Source organism: Nuphar pumila, chromosome 8 (assembly GCF_984573655.1).
Source record: "Nuphar pumila chromosome 8, dmNupPumi1.hap1.1, whole genome shotgun sequence".
Classification (NCBI taxonomy): Eukaryota; Viridiplantae; Streptophyta; class Magnoliopsida; order Nymphaeales; family Nymphaeaceae; genus Nuphar; species Nuphar pumila.
Window position 1 is genome coordinate 101751668 of NC_143256.1, and position 26137 is coordinate 101777804.

The 26137-nt window shown below is 35.7% G+C and overlaps 1 protein-coding gene across 1 annotated transcript; it reads left to right on the forward strand.

Annotated features, from left to right (window-relative positions):
- The first annotated feature begins 880 nt into the window (after positions 1-880).
- Positions 881-25352, forward strand: LOC149830078 (GDSL esterase/lipase At1g29670-like). The gene is made up of 7 exons (XM_090015370.1): positions 881-949; positions 2391-2461; positions 22775-23063; positions 23393-23629; positions 23958-24200; positions 24530-24647; positions 25123-25352. The coding sequence occupies exons 1-7, from the start codon at positions 881-883 to the stop codon at positions 25350-25352; spliced, it is 1257 nt and encodes a 418-aa protein (XP_089871496.1).
- The last annotated feature ends 785 nt before the right edge of the window (positions 25353-26137 follow it).

Sequence of the window (26137 nt, forward strand, 5' to 3'; positions counted from 1 at the left end):
GATCAGAAGTTATTCCCCTATCAGAAAATTGTTTCAGCTCTTGTCAGCAAGTTTGAAGAATTTCAGTTATTCCATATCACAAAAATGTATATGGACCTTTAAAGGCATTACTGGTGGCACGACATGAAGAGAGACATTGACGAGTATGTATCAAGATGCTTAGTCTACCAGCAGGTCAAAATAGAACATCAGAGGCCCGACAACATGTTACAGATGATTGAGATTTCATAGTGGAAGTGAGAAGATATTACCATAGACTTCGTGGTGGTCTGCCCAGGACCCCCCAACAGCATGATACTATATGGGTGATTGTGGATCACCTTACGAAATTGGTGCACTTTTTACCTATCAAAGCGAACTAGACACTAGAGTCTGGCAGATTTATACGTTGATGATATCGTTAGGTTATATGGAGTACCTATTTCGATCATCTTTGACAAAGATCCAAGGTTTATATTAAAATTTTGGGGGTAACTTCAGAAAGCTTTGAAAAAAAAGCTTAAGTTTAGCACAACATTTTACCCACAGTCAGACGGACAATCGGAGAGGACTATCCAAACTTTGGATGACATGCTATGATCTTATGCCTTAGAGTGGAAAGGCGACTGTAGGAAGCATTTGAAGCTAGCTAAGTTCGCCTACAATAACAACTATCATTCGAATATCGGCATGGATCCATATGAGGCCTTGTATGGACGACCCTGTAGGTCCTCAGTTTGTTGGAGTGAGGTTAGTGATTGAGCGATCGAGTCACCTATAGTTCTGCAGCACTACACACATCAAGTACAGTTGATTCGTAAAAGGCTTCTGACCGTGTAAAGTCTCTAGAAGAGCTACACAGGTCTGAAGCATTGAGAGGTCATTTTCGATATGGGAGACCATGTATTTGTCAAAGTATCACCTGCGAGAGCGTGTTTCAGTTCAACAAGAAAAGAAAGTTGAGTTCGAGGTATGTAGGACCTTTCCTTATCCTCGAAAGGATCAGAGGTGCAACATATAGACTATCACTCCCTCTTCAGTTCTCAAACATCCATGAAGTCTTTGACTTGTTGATGTTGAGAAGGTATGTACCAAACCCTACGCACATCATCTAGTATGATGAGGTAGAGGTACAAAAGAACTTTACATTTGAAGAATGTCTTGTTGAGATAGTTGATCAACAAGATCAGGTGCTACGACATAAGATGATTCCATTAGTGAAGGTTCAATGGCAGCACCATGGGCTCAAAGAGTGTACTTGGGAGTTTGAGACGGATATGAGAGCGAAACATCCACACCTATTTGGTACGTAACCTTAACCAAATTTTGAGGACAAATTTTTTTTAAGGGGAATTGGATGTAATACGTGTATTTTTTTGAGAAATTTTCTTAAATTTGTGTATTATCTCTAAGAGAATATTTAAATAAATATTTAAAATATAAGGGTTTTTGAATTTTAATAAGTGACATGTTATTGATATAAGGCCTAAATTCAAGTTCATTTATTGTCATTTCATGTAATTTCATATTTGAATTTGAGAGGAATTGAATTTGCATTTAATTTGATTTAATTAGGGTTTTCATTTAATGGAATGAAACTCAAAAATTAACTAAATTTAATAATTTGATAGGAATCCATAGGTGGGCCATCCCATCCTATGTGGCACTCCAATATAAAAGTTCAAAAACATTATATAAAAAGAAAACATAAAACTTTAAAATCAATTTAGAAATTTAGTTACAAAAAAAATTAAAAATCAAAAGTTTCCTTTTTAAAACAAACCCCATAAAGAGGCGTCCATTCTAGAGAGTCCTACAAGGGGGGGCATCACCTCTAGAGAGTTTCATTAGGGTATGTGGGTTGGACTAAGAAGGAAAGAGTTTCAAAAAAATCAAAACTCTAATTTGACTAGTCAACTTGCTTACTTGGCAAGCAAGATAAGGAGATGAAGTTATGAAAACCTAACCTAGACTAAGATCAAGGGTTAGGATTAATTCTAGACCTTAATCCAACCCTAGGTTTATAAATAGAGGAGAGGTTCACGGCCCCCTATTTCCTTTTATTTTTTTCTAAAAGACTCTCTTCTCCCAAGAATCCATTTTCTCTCTCTCCCACTTCCCTATACCGAAACGTTGGGGCATTCACCTTTGGCTCAACAAGGGAGCCTTCCATGTGCATGAAGGGAGCGTAAGAAGGTCATGGGTGAGGCCATTGTTCTTGCAAATTTTTCTAAGTGTGAATTTTGGTTGAAGCAAGTCATGTTTTAGGAACATGTGATGTTAAAGGACGGAGTGTCAATGGACCCTACCAAGGTAATAACATATCAAAAATGTTCTTGTTAGAAGAAGTAAATTTAAATCTTTGATTCAGTTGATTAAAAATTTATGTTTAATATTGAAAATTTTATTAGGTAGAAGCAGTTTTAGATTGGAAGCAACCGAAGAATGTTTTGGGTATTCGCAGCTTCCTTGGTCTCGCCAGGTATTATCGAAGATCTATTCAGGACTTCTCCAAAATAGCAACTTCGATGACCAAACTTCTTCGCAAAGGGATTAATTTGTATGGACTCAGCAATGCAAAGAAAGTTTTCAGGAGCTAAAGGAGAGGCTTACTTCAGCCCCAATGCTCACATTATTGTCAGGCCATGGAGGATTCGTGGTTTACAATGACGCTTCAAGAACATGACTTGATTATGTCTTAATGCAACACAACAAGGTAGTCACATATGATTCTCGCAAGCTAAAAGTGCACAAGCAAAACTACCCTACACATGACTTAGAGATAGCAATTATGGTATTTGCTCTCAAAGTGTGGCGAGATTATCTGTACAGAGAGAAGTTTAAGGTTTTCTCCAACCACAAGAGTCTCAAATACTTGAGATAAAGACGATGATTAATATTTTTGAAGGATTATGGCTTTTGTATATCCTACCACTCGGGTAAAGCTAATGTGATGGCTAACACCTTAAGTAAAAAGGAAGAAAGCTTAGGGGGTATTATGAGCAACGAATGAAGACTACTCAAAGACTTGATCACTTGGAGGCCTTCGGTTCAAACTGAGACAGAATTGAGATCTCAAATCTTGTAGTTTGAACATATATTATGGACTGGATCATAGCTTAGTAGGAGGATAATTCAAACTTCTTGAAGATGGTTGCAGCCTACTAACATGATGAGTCAACCCTATACCTGGAAGAAGATGGTAGCATATGGTATAATCAGAGATTATGGGTACCAAGAGACCCACAATTATGAAAAGAGCTACTGAACAAAGCACATAGGTCTAAGTACATGATACATTTGGGCAGTACTAAGATGTGCAGAGAAGTGCAACAAAATTTATGGTGGCACGAAATGAAAAGTGAGATTGCATATTAAGTTTAGTATAATATTTCACCCTCAAACAGATGGGCAGTCAGAGAGGACGATCTAGACATTAGAAGACATTGTGTGCTTGCACACTGGATTGAAAGGGCGATTGGACTAAGCATTTGAAGTAAGCATAGTTTGCCTATAATAATAGTTACCATTTGAGCATCGATATGACTCCATATGAGGCATTATATGGGCGACCCTGTAGATCTCTTGTTTGCTAGAATGAGGTTGGTGATCGATCTATCGAGTCACCTATAGTATTGTAATATTATACCGATCAAGTGTAGTTGATTCAAAAGAGGCTTTTGATCACTCATAGTAGGCAAAAAAGCTACGCAGATCCAAATCATCATGAACTTTCTTTTGAAGTTGGGGATCATGTATTCATCAAGGTTTTTTTGACCAAGAGCATTTTTCGATTTGGCAAAAAGGGCAAGCTTAGCCTGAGGTATGTAAAACATTTTCTTGTTCTCGAGAAGATTAAAGGAGTAGTGTACAGATTGACACTTCCTCTTGAGTTTTTGAATATCCACGATGTGTTTCATGTCAATATTGAGGAAGTATGTGACAGACCCAACATATATCATTCAATACAAAGATTTTGAGATACACAAGGATCTCATGATTAAAGAGTATCTGATAGAGATTTTAGACAGATGAGAATAACTATTGTGGAACAAGACCATTCTTTTGGAAAAAGTGTGTTGACAACATCATGAGATCGAAGAATGCAGTTGGGAGCCGAAAGTGTAGATAAAAGCGAAATATCCAGATCTATTTAATAAATAATCCTAGTTAAATTCTGTGAACAAAATTTCTTTGAGGGTTCGATGTAACACCTATGATTTTTCAAAATATTTTTAAATATAAAAATATCTCAAGTATTTTTTATGAATCATCTTGCACCAAGGGTTATCACTATTTTGAATCACATTCCAACCCATGCAAGCTAGGCATGCATAATTATGTTCTTGCAACCGCTTTAGACCAAGGCCTCCTTTCTTCAAGGGATGACAAACTCTATCCCATGACATGAGATGAATGTGATGGTTTGAGGAGGAGTCGTACCACAAGAAGGATCACATGATGTGTTCCATTTGATTAATGATCAAACAAGGGATAGAAAAGCACATCATCCAGTAAACAGAAAAAGAAGCTAAGACATATTTTAAAAAACAATTTGTCTGACTATGGACAAGACATTACTACAACTTTCAAGGCATTTGCAAAACTTCATCACCAATGGTTCACAATAGGATTGTCTCATTGAACCTTTAAAAAGAGGGAGGCCTAAGTATTTAATAGGCAAGGATCCTACTTGCCATCCACATGAGTTAGAAATGTATTGAATCCTTGAAAATGGTAAATTTAAAGGAATAAACATCGATTTCCCATGACTCAATAAAAGACCAGAAGCCTCTTCAAACTCTTGAATTATCGCCAGGAAGTTTTGCATGGAATGATTTTTATTCTTCAAGAAGGAATCATTTGCAAACAAGGAGTGACCCCATTGAAATCCTTTTACCACCAATGGAAGAACAACTCTTGCATTTGACCTATTGGAGTCAAAGACTCAACCTTTCCATCACTAGGAGGAAGAGGAGAGGTGAGAGATGGTCACTTGATGATACTAAAGCATGGCCCAAGCTCCCCATTTATCACCACCACAAATGTATGAGTAGAAATGCATCTCATAATACAACGAACCCAAAAATATGCAAAGCCAGAATGATGAAAGGAGTCCTCGAGTAAATTCCAATCCACTTTATCATAGGCCTTAGCAAGGTCCGTTTTAAAAAGAATCGATGAAGACTTGCGGTGGGCCATAGAATCTACAAACCCAGGGCACAAGAATTTGTTGGTTTTTTTATAACCAGAGAACAACCACCTTGATCACTGAGTTTATTGGGGTAAAACTCTAGCTACCTTTGTCCACCAAAAAGTACAAGAAAGGATCACGTCAGAGGCACCTTGAATGTCATTCATCTTAAAAATGGATGACACCCAATGAAACCATGAATAGGCTCATTGTGAGTGTAAAACCTGCAATTTTTGAGGATTATAAATAAATAAAGAAATCAACTTTATCCTCAAGTTAGAAATATTTTTTTGGCTTTTAAATTTTATTTATTGGTATTTTATAAGTTTATTTACTCATTTCTGGCTAATAAGGGCATAATTGGTTTTTTAAAAATTATTTCTGACAATTAACTATTTAAAATATTTAATTTATAATTAAAACTATATACTTTATAGAGTTATACTTATCAAGGTGTTTTCAAAGTGTTTTGAGCTTAACTAGATGTATTTTGGAAGCTTGCAAAAGGATTTTGATAAAAAAGGGTATTTTGGTCATAAATAATTTAAGTAAAATATTTTAATCAATATAATTATTAATTTAAGAAAGTAATAAAACAATATAACATTTAGAGTTAAAATTGCTTATTTTGTTTTAGCAAAATATAATCTTTAATTTTGGAAAATAAATAGATTTGTATTATGGACCCGAAGTCCATATGGGTTTAGACCCAAATGGGTCGACCCAAATTAGTTTTTTATGAGATTTTTTAATAACTAAAGAGAATTTAATTATTCTATTTTTAATTTTAAAAACATGTATGTAAGATATATATGCTTTGGTGATACTTAGCATTAAGTATCATATTATTTGCAGTATTTTCATGACAATTCACATATTTGCTTGACACATACATATAAGCATTATACAATTTTAAATTGAATTGTCATGTGCCCTTAAGCATTTTCACTACCGAAGATAAACAATGCATGAGCACTTGTGCAAATCGTATTTGCAATGTGCATGTTAACTTAGTTAACTACACATTCGTGCTTACTTACATGCATTTTTATGACACATTTCATACATAATCATAACCATGATGCAATTATGTATAAAATCTCTTGAAAACTAAGTTCTAAATACACATGATTTATATTTAAAAACTGGTTTTGAATCTCATTTAAAACTTTAATTTTAGAAATGACTCTCTTAGGCATTTTACCGAACACTTAGTATGCAACATACTTCTCAAGACATAAATTGAATTTCCAAAATTGTAAACATGTATTTCATAATGAAATAACTAATTTAATGCTCATAATAATCTAATTAAGCATTTTAAAAACCTAATTCGCTAATCATGATACTACGCTACACGTATCAAACAACATAATGCTAACACACTAGATTGCGTCCAAAGCCAAGGATTTTATGAAAACCGCAACTAATTGCTGCTTTGACAATTTATTGAACACTTGGTGTGTACCAGGGAAAACCAACAAGCAGGGCTCTAGTGGAGTTAACATAAGCAATTGGATCACAGCAAATTGAATCAGATTTGGTTTTAATTATGAAGAATTGGCAGCATATTTCCGATGTTCACATGATTCATAAAAAAAGTCCGAACATAACTTTTAATTCTCTTGGAAACTTGGAAGGCTATCCTCAAGGAAGAAAACTTGCCCAATTTAGAACAGAGGGCGAGCTTGAAGGAAGCTTTTGTCTTTAATTCGATTATAAACAAATTTGTAATTGGATTGTAACATGAGCTGTGCCATTATCCAAAATCGGCCACATGTATTATATATATCATAGCAGTCAACAGAACTAGTCATTCCCATTCCCAATATTCCTACTCTTGCTCTCGCTCCAGTTCTTCGGATTGTATCCAAACCAACCATGGCTTTTGTCTTCCAAACCTGCGAACTTTCAATATTACAAACTTGAATACCTGATCTCAGTTAAGCTTGACAGAACCAACTACTCTATGTGGAAAAATTAGTTTCTTCCTGTTATGAGAACTTGTGAACCACAGAAAAATTTGACGTCTCCATTCCTCTTAATAAACCATTCAGTCAACTGTCATCAACCCAGAATTTGTTAAATGGAAAAAACAGGACAATCTGCTGCTATGTTGGTTAAATGCCACTCTCTCTGAAACTATTTGGCTCACGTAATTGGACTTTAATCTAGATATCTGGCTTCTCAGGAGAAGATGCTTGCAAATATCCACAAGAAAGAACGACGCAATTATGGTTTCAACTGCAGTCAGTTAAGAAAGGTAGCATCTCTGTAGCTGAATATTTTCAGATGCTCTTGCCTAGATTCAAATCTGATTCTCATAGATGATCTGGTTTTGTGCATTTTGAGTGGACCTGGATATGAGTATGAATCTTTTATCATTTGCCTTATGTTTGGTGAAGTTATCCGAACTTTGATGAAATGAGAGCTTTGCTACTAAATTCTGAAAATTGCTTAGAGCAGCTACATGGTGATTCGAGTAGCACTTTTTTACTAATGTTCAAGGTCAATCTAATTACAAAGGATTGGGTTCATTCTATAGAAGTGAATTGGATAGAGGAGGCCAAACTTGAGCAAAGCTCATGATTTGTCAGTTATGTGGACAGACAGGCAACACCACTACCAATTGCTTTAAACAGTTTAAACATCCCTTTCAGCCAGAAATGGATCCAGGTTTTGATGAGGAATGGTACCCAGCTGCTAGGGAAAACCACATGAGGAAAACACTCTAAACAAGATGCAGTCTCCCATGGCTTGTGAAGGTAAAGATGCAGTGGCGATCAATAATGGTAAGAGTATCCCCTAGCTCATAAGAATTATATACTTTTTTCTACAGGCAAAATGTAATTCAAGGGTAAAATGAATTGCACCTAAAATTAAAAATAATTTAAATCTGGCCAAGTTCACTAAGGATAATGGTTATTTCTTCCAACTTTTCTAAAATCAAGGATTTAAAGTACAGGGTCAAGGGAAGTCTAGAAAGAGTAAGGAAAATCTCTATTCTGTTTCAAATAAAGTTGGATATGCTAGGAATAAAGGCTTCGGCTTGAGTGTGGATTAAAATTTTTATCTCATTTAAATTATTGGACTAAAAACTTTATCTCATTTAAATTATTAACATGAGAATATGTTTGATAGTTTTTATGAATTCAAGAATTAAGTCTAGTCAAATGGAACATAATAGATTGTCTTCACAAAAAGTGACATTGGTGCATCTATTCCATATGAAATTATTCATTTTAGATCTTTGAGGATGAGATTTGGTTTGTTCTAGAAGCACAAATATTGTATAATTCTGTTTGTGATTTGACAAGGTGTTCTTGTCGTGTGTCATTGGTTTCATTAAAAATGCAATGTTATATGAAAATTGGGTAAATGCCCATGGTAAGTGAATATGATGCAAAAGCATCATGTAAAAAAATGATTGAAGTTTGAAGATCATGCTGAGTATAATTTAAATATATAGAAATAGAAGTATTCTTTTGTTGTGATTCATTAGATCATGCTTGACATGCTTTTAGATAGCGAAATATAGAGTGCAAGTACATGCGTGCATATACATGATTGAAATGAATGTTGCTTGAATGATGTGAATGCATGACTGAATTGAATGTTTGTGCATAAAAAATTTTCTTAACTTTTTTGGTCAAAACCTCAGTCGAGTTACATAACAATCAATCATAATAATACTGAATTTAAGAAAAATTAATATTTTCTAAACTGATTTCATTCCATAGACAGAGTAACTTACAAAATATGGCATAACAATAAAATTTTTCAACACAACTAGTAAAGTTTGTCCAAAAACTCAGTTCTAAAAAAAAAAGTGACTAGCATTGTGATGCTACCTTAACTTCCTGCAACCACTCTGTATCGACTACTTAGTACCTAAAAATCATTTTAGTAAGGGGTCAACATAGCCCCAACAGAAATATAATAACATACTTGCATAAAAATAAGTATACATAAAATAACAATCTTTTCATATAAATAATCAAATTATCAGTGCAAATAAATAACAGTTCAATATCATATGCAATAGTCTTACTCATGCATGATCATTCAATTTATGCATGACTTACCGGTGCAAGCAAAGCAATCATTGTAGGCATATATAACTTATAATTCTTTTTCATTTACATTTTTCTTCTTAGATGATGCATGTTATGCTTTACTATATACACATTACAATTTTGTTTCTCTTTCATAACTCTCTTTGGGTACAATACAGATATATAAATTAGTGGCTCGACTTAAGGGTATATTCAAGCAATTTTTATCTTATTATCCTGACCACGTATCTCTTCTTCTATCTCAGGGTGAGGGATGATCTAGTTTAGAGATAAACTCCAACACGCATAACCTGATATATCATAATTTATTTTCAATTGAAGCCTTATTCACTACTACCCCGCAACCTCGGTGGTAGCTATCCCTTATCTTCGTGGCTAGAAAAGAAACCTTCAGTGCTTAACAATATCCCACATAGCCTTATGTATCACTTACTTCCTCATTATAAGCTACAAGAGAATTATTATACACATTTTTTTATCATTTGATTAACTCTCTTGGCATACATGCTTTAAAAAATAAATTAATCTTTTACAGATTCAATAGCCCCTACTGACATGTGACATATGATTTCAATTAACCTTATTATAAGGTTCTCAACCACCCATTTGGGGCACTATCACATATCAGTCTAGTTGACTATGCACAAAGTCAAGAGCCACTCATCTGGGCTCGAGCCATAACAATTTCATAACATGCTTTTCATCTTGGATATTATGCAATACATATATACATCATTCGATATCCTTTTCATCATTTATAAGCATAAATATCATGTTAGCATGTATCATAAATTTTGAAATACACTCGTAATTGTATGTTTATAAAAATTCAAAATACATGAATATGCTTGTTAAGCTTGAACATATACACATCTTTATTGAAAACATATTTGAAATATTCGTATATGGATAATTTTGAAACTTTTTTGTATATATACATATTTTTGCTCATAAAATCTAATGGTTTTGTAAATATACATTTTTCTCGAAAAATATGCAACACGAATAAGTTTTGAAACCATATATATACATATATATATTGAATAACATAAATATAGAAATTCATGAATTTCAAAAAATCTAAAATTACATATATATGTTAAGTTAGTATAAACCTACCTCGTAATCTATGCAAATTTATGAAAAAAAAATCCCAAAATGTCCTTAGGGATTTTTTTCTAAAATGTGCAATGTGGATAGTGCTATAGATCGAAGTGTGGGTGCGGTCTTGACGTAGGTTCGATAATAGTGGAGGAAATTCAGCAAAGATGTCAGCTATAAGCGGCAACATCGAGGTCAAAGAGCTGCGAAAGGAAGTGGCTGGGTGAGGCGACACCACCAACTATTGGTGGTGGTGGTGGCTAAGCTGAGGAGTAAAGAGGGAAGATGGGACAACCTACACCACCAGCTGGTAGTGGTGTTCAGTAAACTGGGTGAGAGGGGTGATAGAAAACAAGAAGTTGGGTGGTGAAGGGAGTGTCTTATTTGTTAGCTGGGGTGTTAGTTAGGCAACACCATTAGTGGTGGTGGAAATGAGGGGGGGGGGGGGGGAGGGAGAACTTGCATGAAAGAGGGAGTGAAGTGAATGAGATGAAATTAAAGAGGGGAGGGAGATATTTATGGTAGGAGAAAGGGATGCATGGGATGACACATGGAGTGAGGGAGAGGATAAGTGGAGGGCTTGTGAAGGAAAATGGTGAGGTTAGGACGGCCATGTGTTGGGCTTAAGGTGACCATGTGTTAAGCTTTAAGGTGGCCACATGTTGGGTTTTAAGGAAGGAGGAGCTTAGATATTGGATATAGGTTAAGTCTTGATTGAATCCAAATTAGAATCCAATTAGATTTTTAATTTGGTTGCTTTGTGGTTAGGTTTTAATTTTACTAACTAGGTTTTAGTTTAATTAGAGTAACTATGTCCAAGAATACTCTCTTATACAAATGGAATTTTCACCTAAATCCGCAAAAGAAAGAATTTACCAATATGTTGTAAAGTCAAATCTTAATAACATGCATGTCCCTAAGTTGGTCAACACAGATTGGATGACTATAACCCTCAGGTCATAATTATCCCTAAAACTTTCTTGAAATGACTATTTTGCCTTCAAAATTTGTCAAGCATGCTCCAAACTTGTTTTAACTCTATTTTTGACAAAATGAAGACCGTTCTCATTACATTTTTGATACGAACGTGACCATATACTAAACAATCATGAAATATGCCTAAAAAATCGATAATGTTTCGTTTAAATATTACTATTTTTTTTATATTACACTATCCTTGTAGCACAAGGTGCGAATGTCATCAAATTCACAAATAATGAAGTATATTTGTATAAACGTCATGCAAATATCTTTAAGTTCATAAATAATAAAGTATATTCACCCAAAGGTCACTATATATATAATATTAAAAGAAACACCTATTATATATTCAAATCATATACATTAAAAAATTCACAGAATCATAAATTCACCTGTTGTATATACATTAAATTCAAACATTCACATAACTCGTATATATTTAGAAATGAGATTTAAATTCCAACATTATAACTTTACACAAGTATATTTATTCAAATTTACAAAAGTTACAAGTATGCAAATACAAAAGTATTCAAATTTAGAAATATACATTGAAGTTATAACATTCATACAAATAGAAATTCAATTACAAGAGTCAATTCAGCTCAAGCCAACCCAAACTAAAACCAGAAATTTGGCCAAATTCATATCTTATAAACCTAGTGCAATTTACCTCTCAAATTTTTGCTATACCTTTCTACACGTGTCTATTTCATACTCACAAATTTTTAGAATTTTCTTGTTACCTACACACAAAGATAAAAATTCTGTAGGAAACCTCATTTTTCCAAGCTTGTAACCAACTAAACATGCACTTTAGACCAATTTTACTTGAGAGACACCAAAGTCTGACCTAAACCCCACCAATTGAAACCAAATTTTGAATAAAGACACACAGGATACCATAGTTGAAGACCAACCCAAGCCTTGGCCTAAAAAAAGCCAAAACTGAGCCCATATCATACCCACATAAAACTGGACCTGAACCTAGCTAATAGTCTAAGACTGAACCTAACACAATGACTACTTGGACAAAAAAATTGGTCGGAGCGAGAGATGAGCTTAGGAATGAGCTCTAGTAAGGTTTATACTCCTTAGAAGCTAATTTTGATGGAGAATTTACACAAATGAATACTTAGTTTGATCAATTGACCCAAATTTTGCAAGCAATAATGAACTGACTAGGTGAAGATCTTACACCTCCTAAAGTTCCTAGTATCCAAGCAAGCAATGAGTGGAGCAATTTAACCCAAAGGACACCTTCCACCAGTGTGATCACTACAAGGCAATCTAAATTGCACTTCCCAAAGTTTAATGAAAAGGACCCTAGAAGTTAGATTTTTAAAGTGAAACAATACTTCAAGATTGTGAATGTACCCTAACAAGAGGTCTACCTTGGCCACTATCCACTTGAAAGATAAAGTCATAACATGGTACTCATGGTTTGAGCCTCAAATAGAGACTCCATATTGAGAATCCTTTGCAAAAGCCATCTTACTGCGGTTTGATTCATCAACCTTTATCAATCACAATATCACCTTATTAAAGATCAAACAAGTTGAAATATCATGGACTAAGCCAAATTTGAGAGGATTAGCAATCTTGTGATGGGCTGGTCACAAGAAGCACTTATGGGCACCTTCATTGTTGGTCTTAAGGCTGATATTATGATTAAAGCACAAGCCTCTAGACCTACAAGTTTGATGCAATGCTATGAGTTAGCACAAGCCACTTGACCTACAAGTTTGATATAATGTTATGAGTTAGCATGAATTACGAAAAAAGAAGCACAATCAGCTAAGCGAGAGGAGTATGTACATGTCCAGTTCCATCAATTTTTGTTCAACTCTGGGATCAAACAAGGTTGATCAAGAATGTTAGGATATAGCCAAGAACATACAAAAGACTCGGATGAATGGTCCTAGTAGTAGCAACCAAGCCAAGGTTTGGAACCTCACCCAAAAACAATTAGATGAACTAAGAAGGAAAGGCCTATGCTTCACATGCAAAGAGCTTTGGCACCCCGGTCATAAATGCAAGTGAAAGAACCTACACTTGTAGGTTGTAAACAATGAAAATAGTGAAAATAAAGAGGAATGTAATACAATGTTTGGTGGGAAGATAATTAAGAAAAAGGGGGGGGGGGTAACTGAGGGAAATTATCGATCCTCAGTTATCGGAACTTCCCGTGAGAGGAGCAGTTGCTAAAGATGATTAGATCCCTTCCTTTCTTGGTCATCGGAGTAGTGGGGGGGGGGATTCCTCCTCGTTCTATTTAAAGACCATAACCTCCTTCTCTACTCCACCATTTCGAATAACAAAAAGGAAAAGGAGGAGGAGGAGCTTCTTATAGAGATAACGACCCCATCCTCTCTATTTTTTTGTATTTGAAAGAGAAGGTATCCACCATCAGCGCCCGACAATTGCTAGCAATAGATCATTTGATTGAGAGAGAGATGTATCTCTTCATCGCCCCACACTGTAGACAAGATGCTAAAATAAAATGGATAACAAAGCCGACAACCATGGCTGTCGACCTTGTTGTCGAGAGAGAGAGAGAGAGAGAGAGAGAGAGAGAGAGAGAGAGAGAGAGAGAGAGAGAGAGAGTTGGCTCTGGCTGCCGGATACTCTGCAACAAAGGAAAAAAAATATTAGAAGGGGTTGTGACCCTTTTGCCCAATTAGTGAGCGACTTCGGTCGGTCTGGGTGCAACCTAGACCAGGGTCACACCCAGACCCAACCAAGTAAAGAAAAAAAAAATAGTCGTATCGATCCAACTCGGTCATATCGAATCGTTTCGACTCAGTTAGACCAAACTGGTTTAGGTGTGAAGCAGACTAAGTTGGGTATAATAGGGTCTCGATTCTATGTTTGGATCTGGTTTGATCATAACCAAATTGAATCTGGGTCCAGTTTGATCCAGTCAGTCTCGACTGATCCAAATTGAATTGGATTCAGACAAATTTGGGTCTGGATCCTGTTTGACAAATCAAGATTTAGATCAGAAGTGGATATGATTCAGATTAGTGTTAGATTCAGATCAAAATTGGATTTGGTTTGAATCAGTGTTGGATGCAGACCAGAACTAGATCTGGTTCAGATTAGTTTTAGATCTAGATCAGAGCTGAATCTAGATCTAACTAGATAGATCAGTTCTAGATCTATATTAAAATTAGGTTTGGATCCAGTTTGACAGTTCTGGATCAAAATCAAAGTTGGATCCAGATCTAGTGACTATGAATTGAGTCAAGCTTAGTTTCAAACGAATTTGACTCAGCCCATGGGAGGACCCGAGCCAAGCTTGGGGAGCAGTGGGAATAACAGCTCACTACCATAGTTGGCTTGCCGCCATGTAGGAAAAAAGAGGGTGGCAGAGGCACCTAGAATCGAGTGGCCTCCAACCAGCCTTATTTGGCCCGACCCTAGAAACAACAGTGTTGCTGCTACTATGAAAAACAGAGACAGCAAGGGAGGGCTGGGGAACCATAGCTCTACTTGGGTAACCTAGGCTAACAACATATATGTACATATATATTTGAAGCACATTTTTAGGATAACTAGTTTGTATATATATATTCATTAAACTATCATATGTGTGTATGTGTGTGAAGCATATTTTTAAGATAACTAGTTTGATTGTTGCAGTTCAATGTTTAAAATGTTATATATGTGTGTATTTGAAGCATGTTTGTAAGATAACTATGTTGCGTATTGTAATTCATTGATTAAATTGTCATATATATGTGTGTATGTGTGAGTGAAGCATGTTTTTAAGATAATTAGTTTGATTGTTGCAGTTCAATATTTAAAATGCTACATGTGTGTGTGTGTGTGTGTGAAGCATATTTTTAGGATAACTAGTGATGTTTGTAATATAACTATGTTGAGTATTATAATTCATTGATTAAATTATCATATATATATATATATATATATATATATATATATATATATATATATATATATATATATATATATATATATATATATATATATATATATATATATATATATATATATATATGTATGTGTGTGTGTGTGTGAAGCATATTTTTAGGATAACTAGTTTGATTATTTTTAGAATAACATATATATTCATTCATTATGATTACAGAATTTGTAACCAAAAGTTTCAGAATATCCAACAACCCACGTGCATCAGTTCTATTGGTTTTAAGCACACAAATAGTTTCTAATACTAACAGAGGAAGCTAAGGATTAGTTGGATCATATGCTTTTTTGAAAAATCTTGGAGGTGACCATCATGTTGGAAGACATGGCATAAATCACTGAATTTAAGTGCCATGAGGAGTCAGTGACTGCACATCAGTGAGAAGATTTTAATCATATGATTGATGTTTATTTTGGACCGAAGGAATGTATTCAAAAGTGAAAGTCTGAAGTTATCATGGTTGAGGAACCATTATGACACCAACAGGGCCAGAAGAACAAAGGAAAAGCTATCGTGTGTTTGAGAGGAGGACAGTGTAAGGGTGGACAAGGAGGTGAGTGCATTCTTGTTATTCTTTGGCACATGCATATTCATCAATATTGGTTGAAAGTCGATCCATGAATTGCACATATAGTTATTGCTCGACCTGGATCATGTTGATGAATATACATGAGGAGCAGCCTCACTTGCATACCTATATGCAAGTTTAAGTAACGTGAGCTGTAAAAAAAAACAACCAGCATGTTGGTGGTGTTAGAGGTATTCACCAATTCATTGTACCTTAACTTTTGATTTATACTCAAACATGATTTAACATTGTTGATGTATTATATTATGTATTAATCTATATTAATCAATGTATTGATCATTGCAAGTTTGGATATGTTAGCACATATCCATTGAAAGATCCCTGAGACGTGATAATGTCTCTGAATTTTTACGTGTTGCAATGTGGAGTCAGTCAGACAGCGAAGATGAGGGGAAATGATCGAAGATGGTTGGGTTCTCATATGGGAAGTGTGCTTTGCACTGCAAAGTTGTGCAGACTGACTAGGGCACATGTAAGTATGCATAAAAAATATTTTTTTACATTGTTATCAATAATGCGATATAGGACTGACCATGAATAAAATTTCATTCTATAGGTAACGTAGCATTCGTACGAAGACAAAGAGGAAGAGCAGGTTGTGGTTGTGCAAGCCATGAACATTGTGAGGCAGGACATTTGGTTGCACAATATTAATGAGTTTAGCACCAAATGGCCAGTCGAGTGGTCCGATAATTTGGGTTTATTCAGCAACCACTTTGTCACCCTTTCACAATTAGAAAAAAGCATTTCTTTCTGCACGAAAGATCAGACTAAAGATTACCCCATGATGTTCGAAATCGAACTTAAAAACTGGAGTGATGGTAGAGAGCATTTCGACTTGTTATCCATGGCACCTACTTTTGAAGATGAGGATGTAGCTACTAACAAAGGGATATTGGAGAAGATTATTAGAGAGATTGAGAGGGAAGAAATCTCTAACAAAAAATGGTTGAAGCCAATTCTCTACCCAATATGGCTTTGAGACCAAATTTTCTTTATGAGACTAATGATGATAAAGTTAAAGATTATTACAAAGAGAGAGAGAGAGAGCTTGAATATTTATAAACCCATAGCTAACCACCCATGCCACCTCATCCTAGGTAACCTCTCATGCCAACTCATTCTTTTCATTGCCTCATTTACCCTTTACAAATCATATATTTCCTACTAATACCCCTTTGAACCCACCTAGGCTAGACACTCTAGTTGATCCACCCAAACTTGTTAACCAGCTAGTGCTTGTTGACTCGGTTTGGCTTTGCATTATATCAATTATGGTCCACACTATACCACCCCAAAATTTTAACTCGAAAATACATGATTTTTTTTAAATAGCAGAAACTTCATTGGTTAAATATTCTGGGTGAGTTACAACTCATTCAATCATTATAATTGAATTAAAATAGAAATAACACTCATCATTTAAATTTATTTAAGTCCCAATAAATTAACAATTAAATCAAAGTATATCAAGTACAAAATAAACCATAATTATTTTTCCAAAACAATCCCTAGGAAAGAAAAACAATGACCCTAGAGATCGCCATAGCATTCCACCATTACAGGGTTCCTCAATCAATACCTACATGTTATAATTGGGGTTTGACTTTTCAAGTCTTAGTAGGGAATACTAAAGCACAAAACATGTGAACAAAATTGAATATACATGAGGTATGCTTTCATTCAAATAAAAACAACAACTAAGTAGTTATCTGTTTATGATCTCAATCTCATAGCACATAAATAGTTATTCATTCAAGACATGATTTCAAGTACAAATGCATGCCACAAATTAATTCAGAAGCAAATACCAGAATTATGCATGTACTTAATAATATGAATCAAATATCTCTTTCATGCATGAGTGACTTTAACATCTTTTATTTATGTTTTCTTTCTTAAGTAATGCATGCAATGCCTAAACAAATGCACAATCAATTATTTTTTTGATATCCAATATCTATGGGTACTAATAGAGATCCATATCTGAATTAGGGCAACGACTAAAGAGGGGATATATTAAAATAATTTATAGCTTAATCTTGATTATGGACCATTCACTAGTCCTAGGTGAGGAACGAACATCGTCAAGAGAGAGCTCCCAACACCTTCATCCTAATATATTAGACTTTACTTATGAGCTACATACTTACCACCTTGCGGCTGCAGTGGAGGTTGATTCTCCTATCTCTGTGGTAAGAGAGAAGCAACCTTCTGTGTTTTAAATAAATGTTTATAGAGCCGAAGTATCGTTTACCCTCTCATTATAATCATCGATAGAATTAATGTGCATTTCAATTTTAATTTCATTAATTCTATTGACATTTCGTATGGGGTGGGCTGGACGGATCAACTAATGGTCCTTCTTCTATATATAGTATCACCTCTGCTTCAATGAGGGTCTCCACATGTGGGGAAGAGAGGAAGAAGAACAAGAGGAAGAGAGGAAACCAAAAATTGGGAAGAGAGAGTGTAGAGAGAAAAGATAGAGGGAAGAAATAAAAAGAATAAAGGAAATAGGGGGGCGTGCGAGCCCCTTCTTATAGGTGATTTGGACTTTCCAAATCCCAATAGACTTTGTAAGATCTAGTAGAATAAGTGACATGGCATGATCCAGATTATGTTCTATCTATTCCACTTTCATTTATTTCACTTAACTTATAGTAGGAAATGCATTCATTTTCCCTACATCGACCCCGATCTATAATACTATCAGAGTCAAACAAGGGATTTGATTTCATCAACAAATAATCAGATTCAATATGAAATAGACACATTGTATACATTTTTTTTGCATCAGGTTCTAGTTCTAATGACTCAACATAGGAAATGCCTTTCTTCTCATTTTGACCTTCTAAAAAAGAAAAAATGTGTTCAAAGGCCATTCATCCTTTCTTTAAGGGCAAGGGGAGCAGTCAACCTCTGGTTCCCTCTAAAGAGGAGATCTACCCTTCACATTTCATGGTAAAGATGGACAATATAGATACAAGTGACTTTTGACTGTTCATATTAGATATTTTAAGAGTCTCATCCTTCACTCACTCTGTGAATATGATGGAGTCTCATGGTTTCTTTCCACTCATCGGATGATGATATGGACAAAGTCTTGTTTCGTACTTCCAAGTCTTGTTGTCGCTCTTTTCTCTATGTTGTTCAAAAGGTCAACTCACTCGCAGACACTTTCTATTCGAGGAATCCTTCATCAGTGGTTGTGAATGACTAACTTTCTAAATCTTTTTGACCTTGGTTTTATAGGAGCAAGTCAGAAAGATTGAGAAATAGAACCATCTGATTTATCTTTTTTGGAAAGGGAGTGTGTGAGAGTTGTGGATTTCAAGAATAGGCTGGAGCCAACTAGTTGCACTTTATATTTGACTATTGTAATCTAAATAGATAATAGGGAAATGTTATAGCAGGGTTTAATCTCCCTTTCCCATGCTCTTTTTATAAAAATTTTCTTTCTACTTGGACAAATACAAAAATCCTTGCATTTAAAAAATTTCAAAATCTTGACTTAAGGTTTTATTTGATTTTTTGGTTAAGTTTAATTTTTTCATTGGTTTGCCTTAAAGTAGAGGTTTCAGCCACAATAAGAATGGTCCACTAGGGGGAACGTCCCACCCCAAGGGATCCTTTTTACTATTTAACAAAGCCTAAAATAAATATAAGTTTAATTTTATTACTAAGTAGCCTTAATTTTTAAATTACAAAACTTTTAAATTTTTGTTGACTTTAGGTTCAAGGTAGAAATTTCTTTAGAATTTTCAGAGTTTTCAATGTAGAGAGTTGCCAAGTAGGATGGGTCCACATAGGGGGATGTCCCACCCTACCGGACTCCTATACTTTATTAATTTTATTTGAATTCTAATTTTTCATTCCACCAAATTTCTTATTTAGTTTTTTTTCATGGATTTCTCTTTTGGACTTCAAATCTAATTGAGATCCAAACCAAATTAGGTAAACTATTGTAAATTCAATCTCAAATAACTTCAAATTTAAATTCAATTTCAACTAAGATTCAAATTAATGGGTAATTTAAATTTGAATTAACATTACAACTTAATTCTAATTTAGATAAAAATTTGAATAAAAATCCAATTCTAAATCAAGATTCATTTAAAATAATATTCGAGATCTATTTATTAGATTCAAATTAAATCTAAATTGAATTTGAATTCAAATTTCAAATCAAAATTTAAATTTGATAAAACTTCAAATTCAAATGCACACTCAATACCAATCCAAATTAAATTGAAACTCAAATTTAATTCAAAATAAACTCTAAAATTAAATTCAAATTAAGTCCAACTTAAATCCAGACTAATTTCAGTTAAAAAATCAAAACCCTATTCAAAAATAAAATTCCAACTTGAAATTCATCCCAAATCCAATTTGGGGTTCAAATTGTAATTAAATCCCAACTTAAACTCAAACAATATTTTTAACATTAAATTCATAATTATCCCTAATAAAATTATCAAAAATCCGTGGGGTTTATACACAATGGTTATCATATTTTCAGATTTATGTTTTGGTGACTATATGTATAAGTACAAAACCTGTGTAGCTGGAGAGAGAGAGAGAGAGAGAGAGAGAGAGAGAGAGAGAGAGAGCATGGCATGTCATTTGAATCATACAAGGAGACCCAAACTTTCCAACATTGCTAAAACAAAAGAAATGAAAATAGCAATCATTTGATTTTTGGAACCTGTGCAGTTGCATACCAAAGAGAGAGAGAGAGGTGGCATTTGAATATCTAAGGAGAGACTTTTCCAACATTGCTAAAAGAAAAATATGAGAATAGCAATTACTTGAATTTTGAAAAATTGCCAAAATACATCTATTATAATGCTAGTACATTGGTAGCTTAGTGCATGCAGATGTCCCACCACTTGAATCCTCCTAAAATTGGTACCAGAGAGGGCCTAAAGGGGTTTGGCTTAGTGGGATGGGGGCCTTAACAGTTAGACCGGCAGTCTAGGTTCGAATCTCATAGGTGTTATCCCTTGCACAAGACGAAGCGTAGCAACTCCCTAAGAGCAAGGTGTAAGCCTGCTGCTAGGACAGTGATAGTAAGTATGGGCTAGGTCTTTGACCATGTGAGCAGTTTCTTCGTGTAAAGAGAGAGAGAGAGAGAGAGAGAGAGAGAGAGAGAGAGAGAGAGAGAGAGAGAGAGAGAGAGAGAGGTGAGTTAAGTAAAGGAAGAGAAAGGTTGCACGAAAAAAAGAAAGAAGGGGGGGGGGGTTGAAAATGAAAAAAAAAAAAAAAAACCCTTGTGACATTAACGATGGTATCTTGTGAAGACAAGGAGAGAGGCAATGTAAGTAAGAAGGGAAAAGGTTGCACAACAAAAAGAGCAACGATGGCTGTTGAAAATAGTAAACATTTATGAAGGTTTTTTGGGAAGTGGAAGTAAGAGGTATAATAGGAAAACTCAAAAGACAAGAAGCAAAAAGTGGGCATTAAATATGGCTCTTTGGCACAAAAGAGAGAGAGAGAGAGAGAGAGAGAGAGAGAGAGAGAGAGAGAGAGAGAGAGAGAGTCCGGGTTCAAAATGAAATATATTAAATATGAGTATTTGGAAGGCAAAAAGACAGGGAAAGCTTTAGCAAGTAATATAATAGGAAAACTAAAAAAAAAATAAAGTAAGCATTAAATTGTAACGGATAGTCTGGTGGTCTAGGTTCAAATCTCATGGGCATCACCCCTTATACAAGCTGAAACATAGCGACTTTTTGGGTGCAAGTGATAAGCCCATGGAGTTTTACCCTGCCAAGATAGTGTTCGTAAGTGAGGCAGGCCAGTGAGGCTATGTCTCTGTTTTTTGAGACGCCTTTTTGGTGTAAATATAAAAAAAAACAAAACATTAAATTGTAACATGTTGGGAGAGAGAGAGAGAGAGAGAGAGAGAGAGAGAGAGAGAGAGAGAGAGAGGGCTGAACATGATTTAATGACAGTACTTAAGGAATAGAGAGAGAGAGAACACAAGGTAGGGTGGAAAAGTTTGATATTTAAAAAATTTAATTTTTTCATTGGCTACGTACGTGGAGGACTTCGGCAACTTTAAAGTTAGCGCTTCCTCCAAAAGATTGTGACTTATATATATATATATATATATATAAAACTTTTAATTGAAAATATGTGAACTGCATGGAGTGTGGAAGGAGATTTTGTTTTAGTTTGTTTTCTTTATTTTACCGCACGAATATTATTTACATGCTTGGATTGTGAACAGACTCGGCTGATTGTGGATAATAAGTGGCAAAACAGATTTAGCAGCTCGTGATCCGTGATCCACAGGTCTTCAACGGGGGGCCATTGAACTTTGCACTAATTAGCTTATTATAAGTGATTACAAGTATTAGTGTTTTTCGTCTTTACTTATTGGATTGGTTCGATCGATGTTGTGGATCATATCGTGCCAGATGGGTTTGTGATCTGACAATATTGGCCTCAGATATTCAGCTTCAGGTGCCGTCAAGTACGCCATTGGCCAGAATGTGGTTGGAATTTTAACCAGACTCCGTCGCGCGAAACGAAACGAAACGAGAGGCAGAATCTATGAAAAGCTAATTTGGGTCCTACCTATTTCATCTCTGTGAATACTTAATCTTCAACAAAAATAGAGTTTAGCCCGATCAATAAGCTCCAAGGAACACATTGTTGAGTTTTTTCCGGGTTCATATATATGGTACTTGTTGGTCCCCGGGGTCCACAAGTCACTATATATGGAGGCTCAACCACTACTTTGCCAATGACTTGTTAAATGTATAAAGAGGATCACCAGAAGGGAAAAACAAAAACAGAAAAAAAATGCCAAGACTTTCTTGCTCTTTCATCTTCTTCTTCTTTCTTCTAAACTTACCATCATATTCTCATCAACAAGCACAACCGGTGGGCAGCACTGTGCGTGCCTTGTTTGTGTTTGGGGACTCCATAGTTGACAATGGAAACAATGCCTACCTGTCGGGTGGTACCATCAACTATCAGCCCTATGGGGTTGACTTTCCCATGGGCCCCACTGGCAGGTTCACCAATGGGAGGAACCCATCAGACCTGCTAGCCAGGCTTCTGGGGCTTAGCCAATTCCTTCCTGCTGCAAAGGACCCAAACACCCAGGGGAAGAAGATCCTGAATGGAGTGAACTATGCGTCTGGTGGCTCTGGAATTCTTGAAATGGCTCTCAATCCTGTGAGTTGGACACCTCTCTAAATTGTGCATAGATGTCTGGGTTTATTCATATTATGCTAGTTCAGATACTGCAAAGAAACGAGGCCAACGTGTGCTTTTATTGTAGTATATATTTAGGAAATGAATGTAAAATGTCAATACATGTGATATTTTTAAAATATTTTCCTATCCCAAAATTATTCTTATTTTGTTGCAATATTAATGCCATGTCTTATTACATTAACATTGTAACATCACGGTTTTACCCTATCCTCTCTCATCCAAATATATTGGCAAAAAAAGAAATTGGATCTGACAACCATTCCTCTTGCTGTGTGAATTCTTCACAGTCTACAGCCATATCATTGAGCCAGCAAATCCAGATCTTCCAAACTGTGACCATGCGGGATCTACAGTCTCAATTCAATGGGGAGATGCTTTCTACCTTCCTCTCCATGAGCTTGTTCGTGTTCAACACTGGAGGCAATGATTGTTCATTTAGCTGTTTGCAATCTAATGATGCCAACTCATGTGCTTCGGACGCGTTAATCGGATCACTGTTGTCAAATCTTACTCAACAAATCAGGGTCAGCAAAACCAAATTCTCTTTGCTTTATCACCATCTTCCTTTAACCCATCTGAGGCCAGATCAGGTCATAATGAATATAACTGATCGTTGGATAAGTTCAATCCCCATTGCAGATCTTACTTGAGAACAGTGTATTCTCACTTGAGAACTGTATATGAATGTGGGGGGTACGTGCACATTTCTCTCAGGACATTTTAACTTGAGAACCATGCGTCTCACTTTGCAAACTGTGAGATTGGGGCGCGTTATTCAATATGACCTGACGCCACTGTGATTTATCTTGGGGAGTCTCAAAAGATTAGAAATTGCTTTGTATGGTCTTGCAGAAGGTGTATGATTTGGGAGCTCGGAAGTTTGTGTTATTTGGTGTCCAACCCATTGGCTGCACACCTTATGCTAGGAAGTCGGCAAATGTGACACAAGGGTGCTTCGAGAGGATGAACCAGGCAGCAATTTCCTTCAATACTGGCTTGAAATCTTCACTGAATACTATGACAAAGGACATGCCCGGGTCCAACATAGTGTTTGTCAATACCTATGGAATTATCAGAGAACTGTTTGACAGTAACGTAGCTTCTCAGAGTATGCAAAACACATTATTCATTGATCATCATCATCAGCACCACCAGCATATATAATCTTTGTCGTCATCATGCCTGTAGGCCTGTTAAGGATGTTCCAAAAAATACTATTCTCCCACAAATTATACAGAGGATCCTCTATCAATCCCAGCCATCCAACTGATGCATTTGGACTGATAGGATCAGTCCCCATCCAGGTGTCCTAGCAGTTGGCTGAACGGCTAGGATTGAATGTAGGATGGATCTCATCATACGTCAGAAAATGCATGGGATCCATATTCAGGTAGTTGCTTCCAGTTCTCTGAACTTACTGGCAGCTCCTCGTAATAAATGAGTGTCCCATGCTGTGCGAGCCACTAGCGACTTTGATTGCATACATGGCAGGTGCCGGATGGGTGGCATCAGATGCTGACATGACTGGATGGGTTGGATCAGGTTTAAAAAGAACCTAAATGCATGCCTGACCTGGTTGATTACAGGTCGGGGCATGACTCGGATTTGGCCCAGATGAGACAAAATCATGGGTCTTGGACCGGGTCGTTTTTTTTTTTTTTAAAGAATTGGACTGGGTCATGTTACTATTAATAATTATAGCAACCTCATACTTAAATATATATAAAAGACAAAAGAATATTTATAAAATGTTAACTAACTTGTTTATTGTAATTTTATTGCAATTTGTTAAATATATTAATATTCACTGAAATAGAACATGGTACTTACTACATAAATAAACTATATATATTCGTAGAGTCAATATCTATTTTATGGGTTTCGGGTCGGCATCCATCTCCACAGTATCTTGCACATAAAATCATTCTTAATACCTTGTGAAACTAATTAATCTTCATTTTGGTTTTTATAATGAGCAAGTAATATTAGTGTTGACAATGAGATGTTACGTTGGTAGGAATGAAGATCATGGATGCATCTTGCTGTGTCCTATCAAGTGAAGGAAGGTTATGCCAGAAAGGTGCCACCCCATGCAACGATAGGGAATCCTACATGTACTGGGATGGGCTGCACTTCACAGAGGCTGTATACAGGCGCTTATGTCGCAAAGCATACTTCTCAAAGCTCCCAACTGAAGTTTATCCTTACAGTATCAGGCAGCTGCTCAGGCCTAGCAATCAGGCTTAAAAGGTTGAACACCCCTTGTGTAGAAACATCCATAGTGAACAAATAGGAAAGTTGGTCAGAACATAATAAACGCCAGGAGTGAATTTCCTTAAACACTCTTTTGGGATTCCCTCTTTTAGTTTAATTTTTGCTTTTGTAGGGATGTAGAACCATTTCAACAGTTCCAACTTACTAGAAAGTATCAATGTACATGCCCATCAGGGCTCCACATATCTGCCTAGGTAGGTTTGCTTAAGGCATTCAAGTTGAAGGATGTCACTAGTTCAATACCCAAGGTGTGCATCCCTCGCATTATGGCTGAAGTAGTATGCCCCCTGGTGGGTAAGAGCTGGGGTTTTAACCACTTGGGAATGGGTCATATGGTAGAGTGTCAATCTCTCCTGAAGCTCACCACCTGAAGAGGTTTCTCCTCAACAAATAAAAAAAAAATATCTGTCTATATCTGCCAGTGTCCGTGTCAAATTAAGTATCCAGTCGCATTACCAAGGACAGGCTGCCAAAATGGTGTGTCCTTGTGACTTAATCTAGGCATGGAGAACCGTTTTAAGAGTTCCAACTCACTAGTAAGTACCTAGCTGATGGGTATGTTCCACATTTTGGAAGAAATAAATTGGCCGATATTTCAAGGTTTTTGTATTGCATGATATCACTCTAGTTTCCATTGTAAGAGGTGGTCTCTAATATATTGATCCTTTTGAAATTTTGTGGTTTGGCATGGTATCTTATTGTGTTTTGGGTGGATACATTCGCCTTGCCTTTGAATCACTTGATAAAGTGCGGATCAG

Excerpts from the sequence above, each read along its gene's own strand:
- LOC149830078 (XM_090015370.1), top strand. The coding sequence starts at position 881 with ATGTATTTGTCAAAGTATCACCTGCGAGAGCGTGTTTCAGTTCAACAA. Across the intron at positions 2,462-22,774 it reads AGCTTCCTTGGTCTCGCCAG|CACTGTGCGTGCCTTGTTTG; the intron begins GTATTATCGAAG and ends ACCGGTGGGCAG. Across the intron at positions 23,630-23,957 it reads ATCTTACTCAACAAATCAGG|AAGGTGTATGATTTGGGAGC; the intron begins GTCAGCAAAACC and ends ATGGTCTTGCAG.